Source organism: Martes martes, assembly GCF_963455335.1.
Source record: "Martes martes genome assembly, chromosome: 14".
Classification (NCBI taxonomy): domain Eukaryota; kingdom Metazoa; phylum Chordata; class Mammalia; order Carnivora; family Mustelidae; genus Martes; species Martes martes.
Window position 1 is genome coordinate 69,882,902 of NC_137902.1, and position 17,299 is coordinate 69,900,200.

Below are 17,299 nucleotides of genomic sequence, written 5' to 3' on the forward strand. Positions count from 1 at the left end.
ATGAATAAATGGAGATTATTTTTCAAAACACATCTATTTTGGACATCAAGTCAGTTTGCAGTTCTTGATGGCTTTTTTTCTTTTTCTTGTTGTGTCTTTGTCTAGTTTTAGTTTTTGTTGACCTTTTCTGTTGTCTCTTTTATCTCTATTTCATTTATTTCTTATCTGATCTTTGTTATTTTCTCTCTGGTACTAACTTTGGGTTTCATTTGTTCTTCTAGCTCCTTGAGGTATAAGCTTAGATCATTTATTTGAGATTTTTCTAGTCTCTTGTTGTACACATTTGTCCCTATAAACTTCCCTTTTGGAACTCCAGTTCCTTCATCTTGTGAATTGAGTATGTTGTATTTCAATTTTCAGTTGTCTCACGGTATTATTTTTTTTAATTTTTTAAAATTTTTTTCTTTGGCCTATTGGTTGTTCAGTAACATGTAGTTTAATCTCCATGTGTCTGTGAATTTTCCAGGGTTCTTCTTATCATTGATTTCTAGTTTCACACTAGTATGGTTAGAAAACACACTTGATATAATTTCAACATTGTTTAATTTATTGAGCCTTCCTTTGTGGCCTACCATGTGATTGATCATGGGTAATGCTCCATGTGCACTTGAGAAGAAATACATTCTGCTGCTTTTGGATAGAATAGGCTGTATGTGTCTAAGTCCATCTGGTCTACTGTGTTGTTCAAGGCCAATGTTTCCTTATTGATTTTCTGTCTGAATGATCCATGCATTGATGTAAGTGGGGCATTAAAGTCCCCCGCTATTATTGTATTGCTGTCTATCTCTCCCCTTAGGTCTGTTAATATTTACTTTATATATTTAGGTGCTCCTATATTGTCTGAATAAATGTTTACAGATGTTATATTCTCTCATTGGATCACCTCTTTTTCATTATGTAATGTCCTTTGTCTCTTATTACAGGCTGTGTTTTGGAATCTTTCTATTTTCTGATATAAGCGTACCTACCTCTGCATTCTCTGAGTTTCCTGATATGCAAGTTCTTTAGGTGGTTGCCAACATTCTTAGAGTTGTTCATTTTGTGAATATAATGAATCATAACAAAAAATGTGAATGTTCTGAGTAGCAAAACAGAGCCAACAATCAGGGTTTGACCCTAATAACAACTGCCAAAACTCCATGTTATATCACTAGGTTAGAATTTATTTTAGCACTTCTTAGGAGAAAATTGCTCTGGAAATACTATGTTAGTGGAATTTTTTTTCCACTGAGCTTTTCAAATACAATGAAGCTCTTCTAAGTGTCTTAGCCCATTTGGACTACCATAACAAAGTACCACAGACTAGATGGCTTAGAAATGACAGAAATTTATTTCTCATAGTTCCAGAGGCTAAGTGTATGGAACCAGGGTGCCATCAAGATCAGGGGAGGGTCCTTTCCAGGTTACAGACTTCTTGTACTCTCACATGCTGGAAAAGAACCAGGACGCTCTCTGAGGCCTCTTTTGTAAAGGTATTAATCTCATCACCTGATCACCTGATTCGTGTTGTTAAAGGGAAGTAAGAAGTAGATGATGGAACTCACCAGATGTTAGAACTTCTGCCTCTTACCTTCATCTCCCCAAAATATTTTTTATAAGTAGCATAATAAAGGTATGTTTGCCTTTTTGAAGTAATACATTTTTAAATCACACCTAACATTGAATATTTTCTGCATTGAAACATATTTGTCAGTCAGCCCAAAGCCCTCCCTTCTAATACCATCTTATTGGGCACTAGGATTTCCCCATATGAATTTTAGAGGGACAGAATATTCAGATCATTGCATAGGGATATTCTGATTTTACTCAAAGTTCTTTGGCTTATAAGGAAGGCACAAAAATGCTTCCAAATGAGCTCAAGTCAGTGGGTGAAGAATATTAAGAATATTAACATCATAGACATGAAAAATAATTTTATTTTAGAAATATTGCCAATGTGGGGCACCTGGGTGGCTCAGTTGGTTAAGCAACTGCCTTCGGCTCAGGTCATGATTCTGAAGTCCTGGGATCAAGTCCCACATCAGGCTCCCAGCTCGGCAGGGAGTCTGCTTCTCCCTCTGACCCTCCCCATTCTCATGCTATATTTCTGTCATTCTCTCTCAAATAAATAAATAAAATTGTAAAAAAAAAAAAAAAAAGAGAGAGACGAAGAAGAAGAAGAAAAAGAAGAAATATTGCCAGTGTATCAGGGACAAAGGAATCTACGTGTTCTTGGACCACATGATCTCTAAACACCACATTTCTGTGTATATGTTGCATTTTCTTCTTCCTGCAGATCAGAATCCTCTGTGTACTTATAATTTTGTCCCCCCACCTGTTAGATTCGTGTTCATTTCCACCTGTTCTTTCTGCACTGGTTGGGGAAACTGTTTCCCCAAGAAGGAATCATAAATCATGTTTTCTCCACTTTGTTCATTGAGGCCATACATTATCTCTTAATAGGAGTATTTGAATAGTATATTCAGAAGAATATACTATATAAGAAAATCTAATATAAATAAGTAAATATTTTAAGATTCAATGGTAAAAATAAGTAAAATGACAAATGAACTTTATGGACATTTCTGAGCATTAAAATAAAATGTAAAGCTTTTCAAGCCTCCCATATTTGCATTTAACTAGAAAACTTCTCTATGATATGGTATACATAGGAGCCTTGGACAGGTTTCAAGCTTGGTTCATAAGTCTTGCTCTGATGGTCATTATTTTTTTATTCCCTATTTTTATTTCTGTTTTCTGAAGTTCCTTACATTTCCTTCAGTAAAAAGAGAGAGAGAGAGAATGCAAAGGTGTAAAATGATGAGTCTTAAATGAAAAAACAACCAAAATATGTTGTCTGGCATGAAAAGTAGATCTCAGTAATGAAGGACCATTGTATGAGATATTTGAAATCCAGAGGAGTGTCTCACCTGACCAGTATCCCCTCATCACTTTTGGGCATGGGATCGTAATGGTCATAATGACATGGATAATTAAAACAATAGTGGAAACAAAAATATGATTCTGGCACAGTCCTGTTATACTTATCGCAAAACTCTGGGAAAACTTTTAAAAACTTTGAACAGAGGGAAATCATGTTCATGGAAGTCCCAAACACCTTACCTTCTCATCTTCCAGACTCTAAGCTGGCAGCTGCTCTTAGCTGAGCTTTGACTTCTGGCCCCCAGCCAGCGACCATGTCATCACTGAGCTGCCCGTGTTCTCCTCCATGGCCTGCAGGCCTCAGTGGCCAACAGCACAGCTGCACAATGAGCCTCTCAGTCCTTGCTTGGACCCTAGAACAATCTCCTCACAGTCCTCTCACCATATGTCATGATCCAACCTGATGTACCTTCAGTGCCCCAAACACAGTCCCAACCTTCTCAGTAGATGCCTTCTCATTGTAGTCAGGCCTTCTCTGGTACTCTTTGATTTTTTTTGTTTTTTGAAGATTTATTTATTGATTTGTGAGAGAGAGAATGAGAGTGGGTAGAGGGAGAGAGGGAGAGGAACTCACACAGACTCCATGCAGAGTGCAGAGCCTGGCATGGGGCTCGATCCCATGACCCTATGATCAGACCTGTGCCGAAACCAAGAGTGGAGTCTTCACTGTCTACACCAGCCAGGGGCCCCTCCCTGGTACTCTTTTTTAATCTATGCCTAAAAATTGCCTTTACCGTCTGCCATCAGTTGAATGTCATCTACTACCAAGACATGCCTTAAATGCCACTCTTGACATAAAAGATTTATGCATGTTACACTGGTATGTAGTTTCTTGCTCTAAATTCTAAAGCCTTCAAAATGTCTTGACTTGCTTTATTTTTATGTTCATGTCATATCAATTTTATGGGATTTGCTTACTGCACAAGGACTGCTTCATATTAATCCCAAACCACACTTAATTATGAATTTAATAAATACAATTAACTAAACTGAAAGTCCTTAAGAGTTGATTATGAAAGATTTCTCTAGATATTACATTATCCTAATTATATTATCAAATTGGCACTTTCTTCTTTAGACAACTTATGTCAATGTATCATTTACTATGAAACTTTCATTTGTGAGGGGCACTCATAACTGTGGCCAGCCATTTCCTTTAAGTTCGCTTCATTGTTTAAAACTAATTTCTAGGGTCACCTGGGTGGCTCAGATGGTTAAGCATCTGCCTTTGGCTCAGGTCATGATCTCCAAGTCCTGAGACTGAGTTCCAGGTTGGGCTCCCAGCTCAGCGGGAAGCCTGCGTCTTCCTCTCCCTCTGTCTCTCCCTCTGCTTGTGCTCACTCTGTCTCTGTATCTCTTTTAAATGAATAAATTAAAAAATGTTAAAAACAAAACAAATTTCTGCAACATACTGTATCTTACTTCCTTTCACTGTCTTCCGGTTGATTTGTGAAATAATGAAGATTTTTCATTTTGTAAAGGTGGTAATTACATAGGAAGACAAATCATGACAAAATCCTTTCATTCTGGTGAGGACTGAATAAAATTGGCCTTCATTTTAGGGAAAATAAAATCAAGTCTTATACAGGTTGGCTAAAAATTTGTTTTCTCTTTAAACCATAAGGCCTCTGAATAACATGGTTTCTAGAGAAAACTCAGTTCCCCTGGGGTTGAAGATGAATGCTATAATCAACACTGTTCACATTAGTAAATTTCTTACAGAGACCTTACTCTGCATGTTAAATTGTAAGTGATTGTTTGAAAAACTCATAATAAAAATTTTTCATTTTTGTCTTCCTTCACATTGGAAAATTCAACATATTTGTTGGAAATGTTTCTTTCCTTACTTTCTACTCTCAGACCCACTCATGAGATAACCTCCATCCACCATTGGTATGTGTCCTTCCAAAACTTAAGTTATGCATATCAAGACCCATACCCACAAACAAGCTAACATAAATATGCATTCATATATTCTGTTAAACATTCATTTTTAAATTGGGAGAGTACTTGGCATGTGGTATGTGCAAATGGTAGTTGTTTTAAGTAATTAGCCCAAAAATTTATACACAGTGTTTTTTCTTCTTCTTCTTCTTTATGGATGAAGCAATTTAAGAGAATCAGGGAAGAAAAAATTGGCAGGACTTATTTTTGCCAGCAGGTAGGAAAGATAACCTAAAACTTCCCTAACAGATTCCTAAGCATTTTGTAGTCCCTCAACTCTCACTGACTGTAGAACCGTACTTGATATATTTATGACCTTCTTATACAGCAGAATAGAATCCATTCCAAGGCGAGATTACAACGTGTGTTATATGAGCCACCGGGAATTCTGGCCTTCAGTGTGATCCATTATGTTTAGGATTTATTGCAAGCTAAGGCCTATCCATGTTACTCACAGTTGCATAGGGAGCTGAAGTTAAAAGTGGCCAGAGTTCCAAGTGACCTAGTTATGTCTAATTTATGGGCACATCACAGGACTAAGTAGGGGCTCAGCGCACTGTGCATTTGCTTCCCTTCTTGCAAAGATTGTGACCTCTCTGTCCCAGCGCTCCCACACTCCCACTCAATATAGCGCTACAAGTTGAGAGGAAACAGTTTTATAGGTCTCTTGTAATATTTAGAAGATAAGTAACTTTAGAAGAACTTAATTCACCTGTCTTCTAATGGGTGCCAAGGGCTAACAGTACAAGTATTTGGGGTTTTTTTGGTTTGTTTTTTGTTTTTGTCTTTGTGGTGTTTTTGTTGGTTTGTTTTGTTTTTTACTTTCCAATTGAAATATGCATGACTTTCCTTTAAAATCCATGCTTTTGTTTTGTTTTGGTTTTTTGTCTTTGTGATTTTGGCGGGGGCGGGGGGGGTTATGTTATTTGTTGTTGCTTGGTTTTTGTTTTTTACTTTACAATTGAAATACACAGGACTTTCCTTAAAAATCTATTAAAGAAAACACTTTCAAACTGATAGTAAAAATGGAGAGACCTAATCTTTTGAAATGATCTTTTTGCCTCAAGGCTGCAGATTTTCAGGGATGGGCTTGCTTTATAAGATGGTCCATTCAATTTTGTGCTGCTTTGGATTAATACAAAGCCACTACTTTTATTGAAGAAAAAAAAAACATGCTTTGCAAAATTTTTATTCATTGTGGTTCTTTCTGCTCTCTGAGACTACAATGAATAAGCTAGTAGGGCTTCTCAAAATAACCATTCAGCTGTCTGATGCATCTTGCATTTTTTAGCTTAAATATCCTCAATTTTTATCACACTTTCTCAAGGTGTTCAGACTTCACAGCTGTCTATAAAATGGTGCTCACTCTAGTCCACCAATCTCTGCACCGATATTATTAATGAATATGAAGTTTGTATGACTTTACTGCCCCTGCAGTCCATTTCAGTGTCGGTGTGTAAACCCATCCTTTACTCATCCAAATGTCATTGTTATATTTTAACATGAATGTTTGTAGCCATTTAGTGTACATGGATAATTAAGGTGGTTTTTGTTGTTATTGTTGTTGTTTGTCCTGATACCAACAAGGTGAATTAAAGTTATTATTGTAAAAATACATCATTATATAACCTGGTATTCTGACTTATTAAAATGATTTGGAATGCTGCCTTTCACCATTAAATGTATGATGTATCCCTCTGAGCTTTGTGACATTTACTGATTTTATACACAGAACTTTAATGCCATCATTATGTCAGTAATTAAAAGGGAAACACAGAGCTATACAACTCTTTACTAGGTACCTGCCAGCATATGTTAATGATTCTTAAATTTATTCTCTCTAGGTACATTTATTCAGTCAGGTACAAATAAATTAAAATGCCTTTTTTCTTTACTGGCTATAAAAAAATACCTTGAGAGTCAACAAAGTTCGCTTTAGTTTAGATATGGTCCCTACAGTGTTCTTCTCACTTAGAAATGTGGCCTATGACATTTTTAATGAACATATCCTAGCCTCCGGTGACCCTTGCTGTGTCTTTAAATCAGTTTCAATCCAAATATTTAATAAGTTATTTCATAATCCAAGATTATCAGTTTGTATTTCATAAATTCCATGCATTTTGCTTTCTTGGGTTATAAATAAAAACATAGTTCATATCTGCTAGGTGTGCCTGGCTCAGGGTAACCTCAGGTGATCCTTATGGTGATCCTATCGTATTGGTATTTTCATCCCAATTTTGCTCCATATGTATGGTTAGTAGGTCTCCATAAGTGGCTGGAAGCCATGCAGTCTGACATGGGCAGATTATCTCCCGTAGGCACAGTGTGGCTACTGGGCAGAGAGCCTTAGTCATGATAACACCCAACGCCAGGTTCATGGACCTTCCAGCCCAGTGAAGGGAGGCAGACTGAAATCAATATGTAAAATGTGTAATATGCCAAGAGGCAGGTAAGAAAAGCAATAAAGAAAGATAAACAGTGAGGGGAGAAGTTGGAAGGACAGAGCAGACTGGAGATCTCGTCTTTCCAACGTGTGGCCAGAATATGTCATTCTCATAAAGTGATGTATTTAGAGGGAAAATTTTATAAACTAGAAGAAGATTTAAAAACCACAAAGGAATATTTTGTAGCATTAAACACGTTGACTCAAGGGTCAAAGAAATGTAGGTTTGCATCCCAATTCTGGAACCTCTTGGCCATGTGACCCAAGTTATTAAGTGCCCTTGGATGACACTTTTCTCCTTTGGGAATTTATCATTAAAAGGGGGACAAGTGGGCATATATTTATATACAGATTATTATTGAAATATGGTTTATAATGATAAAAACGGACATCATAGAACATCCTATTATTAGTCTGTACCAAGACAAATTATGCTATGGGACTCATAATGCAGTATGGTTAAATCACATGATACAGCATCATATTATATACCAAAATGCCTTAATAAATTTATATGTACAAACTTGGAATGATTCACCATGTATGTGTGTGCACGTGTAATAGGTGTATATTTGGAGAAAGAAAGATCAACATATAAGCATTTAAATATATAGAAAGAGTAAGTTTGGTTGGATTGTGAATGGATTCTCTTCTTTTGATTATATTTAATTTTTATCGGATATAAACATATTTTAGCAAAAGTGTAAATGAGCATGCATGTTATACAACCCCTCTTCGCCAGAGATTTTACCATGAACACATCATTTTTACAGATGGCAAGTTCATATCATTGCTTTCTTAACTCCTGGAGGGACAGACTCCGTTTTGTCCCTCTGTTTCTGCACTGGTTCTGTGATTGTGCTCACCACCATCCTCAGATGGTCCACACACTTGCCGAGAGCCTATTATTCTGAGATGCAAAATTCAACAGTGAAATAATCACAGTTGCTTCTCTCATCCTTAAAAGAGGGCAAATGGATCCATTTTTATCGATTATTCTTATTTAAAATGAAGAAGCATAGAACATTTTATGAAACAAATATGCTTTGACCATAAGTGAGACACTTCTGTCCCAATGCTTTTCTTCACAAAAAGGCATGATTTCTGTATTGCAGCCCCCGATGAACATACACTCCATTGTGGTGCAAGTCCAGTGCATCAACAAGAAGGTGGGCACTGTGATCTACCATGAAGTTCGAATCGTGGTGAGGGACAGGAACGACAACTCACCAACGTTCAAACACGAGAGCTACTACGCCACCGTGAACGAGGTCGGTCTCCAGCTCCTCTTCCTTTGTGCCCTTTTTATTGATCTGTGCAGCTCGCTAGACACTATGCATGCCTGGAAATGATGCTACCCACTATAATAGGTTTAACTGTTCAGAAATATTAAAAGAAATTAAGGAATAATGCTTCATAAGAAATAAGACTGGGTGATGTCTGGTAAACTCTCAGGAATTCATTTTGCTATAGGCAAAATCTGATTTGCTTATAATAATGACCAAAATATCGGCATTTTTGATCATCTCAGACAATTTCATGCCCAAATCCACATATGCGTTTACTGAGGCTCAACAGTAGTTATTTATTCTCAGCATAACTTGTTGAATGATTGTTTTCCATATCTCTGAGGTGGTGACAGGACTTAAATACTTGGAAGAGACTATTTGACATTCTTTTAATGTAAAGTTACTTCCTTAATTTTATTTTTATTTATTTTTTAAAATATTTTATTTACTTGAGAGGGCAGGAGCAGGGGGCTGTAGAAGGAGAGGCAGACTCTGCACAGAGCAGGGACCCCAATGCAGGACTCGATCCCAGGACCCTGAGATCATGACCCGAGCCGAAGGCAGAAGCTTCACTGACTGAGCCTCCCCGGCACCTGAAGTTATTTCCTTAATTTTAAAATCAAATTCTATCATATGCAAATATTTAAAAATAAATTGCAACTCAGTTCTTATGCTGATTAATTCTTAAAAATTTTAAGTACTACTCCTTTCATTAGAACTAGTGCTTTTTTGTTGTTTTCTTTTCTTTTTCCCTTTGAGCCAAAATCCATGGGTCAAGAAGCCCTTTCACATTATTAAAAAACAAAAACCAAAACCAAAACAAAAACAAAAACAAAAACCAACCAAACAAAAAATACAACAGTAATTTTTTTGTGATTCCACTAAGAAAATATCTCTAATGTATCTCTGGTATCAGCTATTATGCATATTTTAGACTTATAGAAATGAACCAAATTTTTAATTTTAATGAACCACATTATTATCTGCATATTTTAGCAGATTTTTTTTTAACCTCCCAGATGTTATTTGAACATTAAAAACTCCATAACTGCTTTATAGGAAGAACAAGTACTTGGGACATTATACACAGCATTGGGCCTTTAACCTGTACACAGCTGCTTTTTCAAATTATTTAAAATGTATCTCATTTATTTCAATGTTCTTCTAGTCAAAAAAATGGACAAAATTCTGTTTCTTATAACATAAGCCTTTGTAGATTGAGTTACTTAAAAAAAAAAAAAAAACAGCAACAACAACAACAAAAAACCAAGAAAATCATGAACTCTTCTTTTAAGGCTAACAGGTCAAGTTTCCTGGTCAATGTTAACTTTTTTTTTTTTTTTTTAAGATTTTATTTATTTATTTGACAGAGAGAGAGATCACAAGTAGGCAGAGAGTGGTGGGGAGGAAGCAGGCTCCCTGCTGAGCAGAAAGCCCGATGCGGGGCTCCATCCCAGGACCCTGAGATCATGACCCGAGCTGAAGGCAGAGGCTTAACCCACTGAGCCACCCAGGCGCCCCTCAATGTTAACTTTTTTGAGGTGACTTTATTTAACAGGTTCTTGCTAAAACAGACAGATGCTAATTAATATAATTGACCGTATTACATGGTTAATTATTTTAGCATCTGAAATACACTCTTTGAATGCGATTTGTCTTTGTTTGAGTGCTGACTTCATCTGTAGATAAACTGGTATCAGATGAATTACATCAGACATCAGATCTCATAGTAAAACCCACTCTTGCACCTCATTTAACAATTCCTAGAGTTCCATCTTTAGTTCCTTTGTTGTGAAGAAATTTACATTGTTCAGTTTGAATCTCAGAGTGCCCTGTATGATCTGACTACTTCCATTCCTCCCTCCCACCTTCTCAGCCCCTTGCTGAAAAATAACCTTTTCAAGTACTATTTTAAACTTATCACTCCCCTATTCAGAAGTTGTGTAAAATTTCTCATTATTTTCTGGAAAAAGGTCATCTGTCTCCACTGGCTGACTTTCAAGGCCTTCTATAATCTGACCTTTCCTCAGTGTGTTCTTAGGGCGAGGTTCTCTCTGTTAATGCGTCACTGTCCAGGTTAATTTCTGCCCGTCTCACAAACATTTCCATTCCTAGGGCTAGGTTCACACTATGCACTGTACTTATAACCGAATCTTCCCCACCTTGCAAGTCTCCTGTTTTTATTCATCTTTTCAAGTTTAACTCCACTGCTATGCCAATGTCCTATTTGCTTAGTCATCCCTGACTGCTCACGGTCACTGATGTTCGGTCCATCCAGACTCTAAACTTCTACAACCTTTGGATAAACATCAGTTAGAGTGATACAAATTTACAGAAAAGTTAAACCTTTTATCTTAAACATTATTTGAAGAAGCCCAGGTCTCTTTGCAAACCTGCTCATATAGGATTCTCTCTCACACATTTCTGTAAAGTCCACCAAGGCATTCCTACCCCACGGATTTGATGGCTGTACTTTCTGTGATTTGATCCTGAGAACATGTGTAATTGATGGTCATATCCCCCTCATTTGATTTTGTTTAAACTCTTTTATATTTATTTGCTTGGAAAGAACCAAAAGTTTCTTTAAACCACAAAACATAATTACAAGGAAAAATGAAATTTAGCTCTTTTTCTCATCCTTCACTTATTTGAGTAGATCTTCCATAGTGCAATTGGCTTGTGTGTATATGTTTGTACACAGGCTGCAGTTATGTGCGTATATATGTACATATGTCTATCTATGTATTTTTGTGTGTGCATATATGTTCACTCATATATATCATATAAATCCTGCTTGAATATAAATATAAACACATGTGTGTGTGTGTGTGTGTGTGTGTGTGTGTGTGTTTGCGCACGCGCACGTATCCCTGTGTCCTGAAACTACATTCCTGCCTGGCTGCCTACAAATTTAAATTAAATTACATTAAATAGATTTTACCACATGCAAGATTACAAGCTATTTTCCACGAGATTTCTCCTTTCAGTACAAGACATAGAGTTAATGCAGTTAAGACAAGAAGGTTCTAAAACTTTCTCAAAAATTTTTCAAAATTGCTCACAGTTTAATAGTGTTGAAGTCAAAATAATTATACATGTCATTAGAATCCAAAAGACAGGTATCACGTCATTATTACAGATTTATGAAAGAAGTTTCCACAATTAAAGTCCTGATGACTCACTGTCCTTATTCAAACTAAGAAAACAGACACCAAGAGGAGGAGTAAGAATTGGTTACATTATGCCCTGAACTGGTCACAAAGTTGGGAATAAAACCCAAGTCTGTGGTTCAATCATTTCTTCACTACTTATTAATAGACATGTGTATGCTACATTGTCACCACTTTCATGTAACTGATTTTAACAATAAATGTCAGGGATTATACTTATAGTATTATATCATAATACTATAATTACAATCATTACTTTCATTTTTTAAATTTTCTACATGCAATTCTTTATTCTGAGCGTCATGTTAAGTTTTAAATTGGATGTATTTCATATGTTGTGTATCCCATGGTTGAGATATATATATATATGTATATATATACATATATGTGTGTGTATGCATATATGTGTGCATATGCGTATGTATGTGTGTGTATATACACACACACACATATGCACAACTGAAATTTTAGGACATAGTTAACCTGTGGAACGGAAGAATAGCCTGACCATCACACTTTTGCATTAGGAGCAAACATGTCACTGAAATTATGTACTGTGTTCTAGAAGAAAAGTTAGCAGATTTTAACCCTGTAAGCTGTCCTATTCCTGTTCCAACTACTCATCTCTGTCATTACAGTGTAGAAGGCTACCAAAGTCCTAGGTTAAGAATCCTGAGGTTAAGAAAAGTCCCACATCTTAGCTTTGTGTAAGGTAGGTTAGTATTTTGAACTAGAGCCTTCTATGCCTCAGTTTTCATGCTTACGAACCAGGTCCCTGCACTGGATGGACACCATTAATGGAAGGAAAATCCCATATGTCCAGAGTTACACATCTGTCCTTCCATCTCCACTTCTTTTTGGCTTAGTTCCCATGTTAGAGCATTGTTGTTGCTTTATTTTTTATTGAGTTATTTTATTTGTTACAGTCAAATGCCTTTAAAATATTTTATAATGAATTTAAGAAAAACAGAGTGAGCAAAATATTTGCAAATGAAAAAATCAGTAAGAGCAGGAAATGTTCAAATATTTTGCATTTCTATCAAAATGAGGACTGTTAAATGAAATGTTATATTTTATGAGCCTATTTTAAGTCATTCAACGATGCATAAAATGCCAGTCTTTTTTACTCTTTGTAAACATGTTCTTCTATTCATGTTTCAAGAATTTGCCAAAATATCATTGCCTGTGCCTGGACACCAAGCAGGAATTACAGCTAGTTTATAATTCCTTGTTTGTGAGCAGGACATCAGACATTGCAAGTATTTTTTTCTCTCTGGGTAATTGAAGACTCTCAATTAATTTTGGACAATTGTATCATTAAGTAATTAGTCTAGTTGGTTTGAAGAACAGATTGCACAGTCTAATTGTAGATGATCATTCCTAAGCAATTTTTGAGGATAAATATTTTCAGGCTGTGATGTCTCTAATAACACATGCATCTCATCCCCCCAAATTACTTTTGACATAGAAAGCAAACAAGGGCAAGTCAAGACAGACAGTTAAGCCTGCAAAGAAATAATCTCAAAATTATATAGAGGTTATATTTGTCCTGGTCTTTAATGATCTCTTCACAGTTGGTGTACTTTTTTTAGTCAATACTAATTTGTTCCTTTTATCACTTTAAATATCATCTTAAATGTACTTAGCTGCTGTGACATGATGTGTTTTATTAGAGATAATTTGTTGGCCATTTCTGGAAGAATGTTCCCTTGCCATCTCTCAATAGGTGGATGGTTTATGGTTTCTTGAAAGGAAGGAAGGAAGGAGGGAGGGAGGGAAGGAAGGAGGGAGGGAAGGAGAGAAAGAAGGAATTTGAATTTTGAGTTATTTTAAGCCTGTGATTTTCAGTTGAGATGGCTTTTCAGCTTCTCAGTTAGATAGCTTAGATTTTCTTTTACTTTGCTTTGGAAATGCGCTGAGGGCAAAATGTTTTGTAATTCATAATAGACTAAGGGTGTGCATGATTGCTTTGTATTAGGTAGGGTGCTTTACTGCAGTGACATTTTCTATCTTTTTACTCAAATTGAGACTAATTGTAATCTTACAGCTTCGGATGGGGAAGGACTTAGTTCAAAAATGTAGCTTTCTACAAAATGTGCCCTTCTTCAGATTTCACTAGTTTCTGTGTTGTGTAGGTTATTTATGCTTTGCTATTTTATAGTTTTATTTCATTGATTTGGTTAGATTATTTACTTAGGTTCAAATATCAATGACAGAAATATAGGCAGTTTCTAAAAATAATAATAAACAAAATGTATTATCTCACTTTGTTATTTTCTTACTGTATCCATTGTAATGATTTCATCCTATATTCATTCCTTAAAACATTTTTTTATTACTTAGTCTTTTGTGGTTTTGAGATCATGCTCACATCTTAAGAAAGCCTGCCTGTGTGTGCATGGTCTGTTGTGTAAATGAGGCTTGGGTTTCTCCGCAGGCAGAGATTTATTAGTATTGTAAAGAGGTAAACGTAGTTGTCAGTCATTCTAGCGGCCACTCCATCGTCCCTTTGCACAGGCGTGAGTCAAGTGTTAAGCTCAAGGTGGCTGGGTGGTCTGGGCCAGCTGTAGGTCTTGTCAGGGCAGTTGCTTCAGGGAAGGATGGTTTCTTGGTTTCCATTTGTCTGAGTTAAGAGATAAGCTGGGGGAAGAAAGGGAAAATGTGGGACAAAGGTTGGTGAGTACAAGCAAGTGGGTGGTCAAGGCCGGGTCCTGGGGTCTAGCTGGTGTCAGCTTCAACTGAGCCAGTATGGCCCACAAAGCTGGAAATATTTACAACATGGCCTTAACTGAAAAAGTTCCCTTACCCTTGTTATCACTCCCTTGAGATGTTAAGAAGATATCATATACGGGCGCCTGGGTGGCCCAGTCGGTTAAAGTGTCTGACCCTTGGTTTCACCTCAGGTAGGATCTCAGGGTCATGAGATCAAGTCCTACCTTGGTCTCTGCTCTCAGCATGGAATCTACTTAAGACTCTCTCTGCCCCTCCCTCCACTCATGTTCTCTCTCTCTAAAATAAATAAATCTTTTTTTGTTTTAAAGATTTTTTATTTGACAGACAGAGATGACAAGTAGGCAGAGAGGCAGGCAGAGAAGGGGGAAGCAGGGTCCCCGCTGAGCAGAGAGCCTGGTGTGGGGCTTGATCCCAGGACCCTGGGATCATGACCTGAGCTGAAGGCAGAGGCTTTAACCCACTGAGCTACCCAGGTGCCCCAATATAATTCTTTTTTAAAAAGGATATCATATAGTGATAGAGAATATATATCATACTTAGTATTTACTTAGTGATTATATATATATAAATATACATACATATATTTTTATAAGTTTTTGATTAACTTGGGAACTTGGAAAAATAGTATTCAGAAGTTATATAAGTATATGATACATAATCATATTATGTACAACATACATTATAACATAATTAAAAGGTTGAATTCAAGGAAATTGCCAATGTTCATTTATTTTTGATCTACAAAATGGCAACTGAACAACATCCTGTAAATAAAAATTATGTTAAATAAAATTTGATGCCACTGTATTGTCACAATAAATCTGTTGTGACCTGAAAAATAACATGAGCACTTTGGGGAAGCAGATTTCAGTCTAGGGAGGATTTGATGAATTCCAGTATCTGTGAGATAAATTCACTTGAAATTCACTAGAACGTGAATAAAATAATGAATAATATACATATTAACCTGTCAAAGTAAGGGAAAGTGACAAAAAGAAACATAGAATAGGCAGAGTAAAATATAAACACTTAATAAGAGTAGATTTAAACCATCTTGTTAAAAAATGACATCAAAAGTAAAGGAGAAAATGTTGAAAGATGTGAATTTTCGGACTGGATTAAAAAATAAAGCCACATGTAGGCAACATGCATGAAACCCAGTCAAATACAAGGACTCAGATATCTAAAATATAAAAAGATGGAAGTAGATATACCACATAGTCAGTTATTATGTAAAAGCTGTTGTAGTTGTACTATTATCAGACAAAACGGCTCATTATGGCAAACGACACTGGTAGAGAATAAAAGGAACTTTTCCTGATGATAAAGATTCAATTTGCCAGAAGGTTAGAGCAATTATGAATTAAACTACACTTAATAACATGGCCTCAGAAATAATAAAATATTGAAAGAATTAAAGGAGAAATAGAAAAATCCATTCTCATCGAGGGAGATTTGAAAACCTGGGGTGGGTAGAATAATAGCTTCCCACGATGGGCATGCTAATCCCTGGCAAAAGAACTTTGCAGATATGATTAAGGTTATGGAAGTTAATTGAGAGGTTATCCTGGATTATCCTGGTGGATCCAGCCTAATCACCTGAGCACTTAAAAGAATGGAACTTTCTCTGGCTGGAGTATGAGAGTCAAGAGAAAAGAAAGCAGGAAGTAGGAAGCAGAAGAAGAAGGGATCCAAGAGGAGTACGTGTGAAAAAGACTTGACCCCCTGTGCTGGCTTTGAGGTTGGATGGAACCATGAGCCAGCGAACACATTCTATGAGCAGAGAAAGAAGCCATCCTAGGCACCAGGAGGGCAAAAATAATGCTCTACGGTGGCAGTGATAATGAAGATCAGCCAATAACCAGAATGAGTTGGGAAGTGAATCCATTCCCAGAATCTCTAGAAAGGGATCCAGCCCTGAGGACACTTTTTTTTTTTTTTTTTTAAGTCTGGTGAGACTCTGACTTCTGACTGATCTGTGAGATAATTAAAGTGTACATGATAAGTTAAACAAAAATAATTCAAGACATGACATTCCTAACAGGGAACAGCAGTACACAATGTGAAACCTCTCATTGACTGACAATGTACGTCCATGGGGAAATAACAGTAAGGAAATAGAAGATTTGAATAGTGAAATTAGCAGACTTGACCTGGTAGATTCTTAGGGAAGAAGCACACAACGGCCACAGAGCTCCTTCCTTTCAAGCACATGGAACACTTATAAGATTTTACCAAATAGGAGGCTATAGAGGAAGTGTCGCCATCTTCCAAAAGACTGAAATTACCCAGAGCATGTTTTCTAGTCACCGTGCAACTTAGTTTAAAATTAACAAAAACAACAGAAACAAATTAGAAATTTCTCATCTTATTTAGAAAATGACATATAAAGCTTTCATTATTTGTGAATGGTACTACTGTATATGTAGAAGCCAACATATACATATAAATTATTACAATTAAAATGAGCTTAATGAGTTTGCTGGGGACAAAGTCAACATTTTTAAACTTTTTTTTTTTTAAACAAGCAACAAAAAAAATGAATTTTAACAAGAATACGTTGTTCATAGGCTCTACCAAAATGGAATTTCAATGATATCTATTTATTTTAAACAAAATTCAGCTTTTAATATAAAGGAAGTACAGCCCCATGTGTTGGTAAAGTTATAGAGTGACCACAGATTTCATACATTGTTGGTGGATGAGTGAGTTGGCCCAAGTAATTGGAGATCTGCTTACAGTGCCTAGAAAAAGTGAACAGGTAAATATGCTATGACTAGCAATTCTGCCTTGATGTA

The 17,299-nt window shown here is 36.3% G+C and overlaps 1 protein-coding gene across 5 annotated transcripts in view; it reads left to right on the forward strand.

Moving 5' to 3' along the window:
• The window catches only part of PCDH15 (protocadherin related 15), a gene marked incomplete at both ends in the record, with an annotated part of 820,110 nt that overhangs the window by 275,665 nt on the left and 527,146 nt on the right, over window positions 1-17,299 (forward strand). For all 5 annotated transcript variants that reach the window (XM_080823084.1, XM_080823082.1, XM_080823083.1 and 2 more), the window contains one exon: window positions 8,425-8,580. In XM_080823084.1, the coding sequence (XP_080679210.1) occupies window positions 8,425-8,580 (156 nt within the window). The remainder of the gene's footprint in view (window positions 1-8,424; window positions 8,581-17,299) is intronic.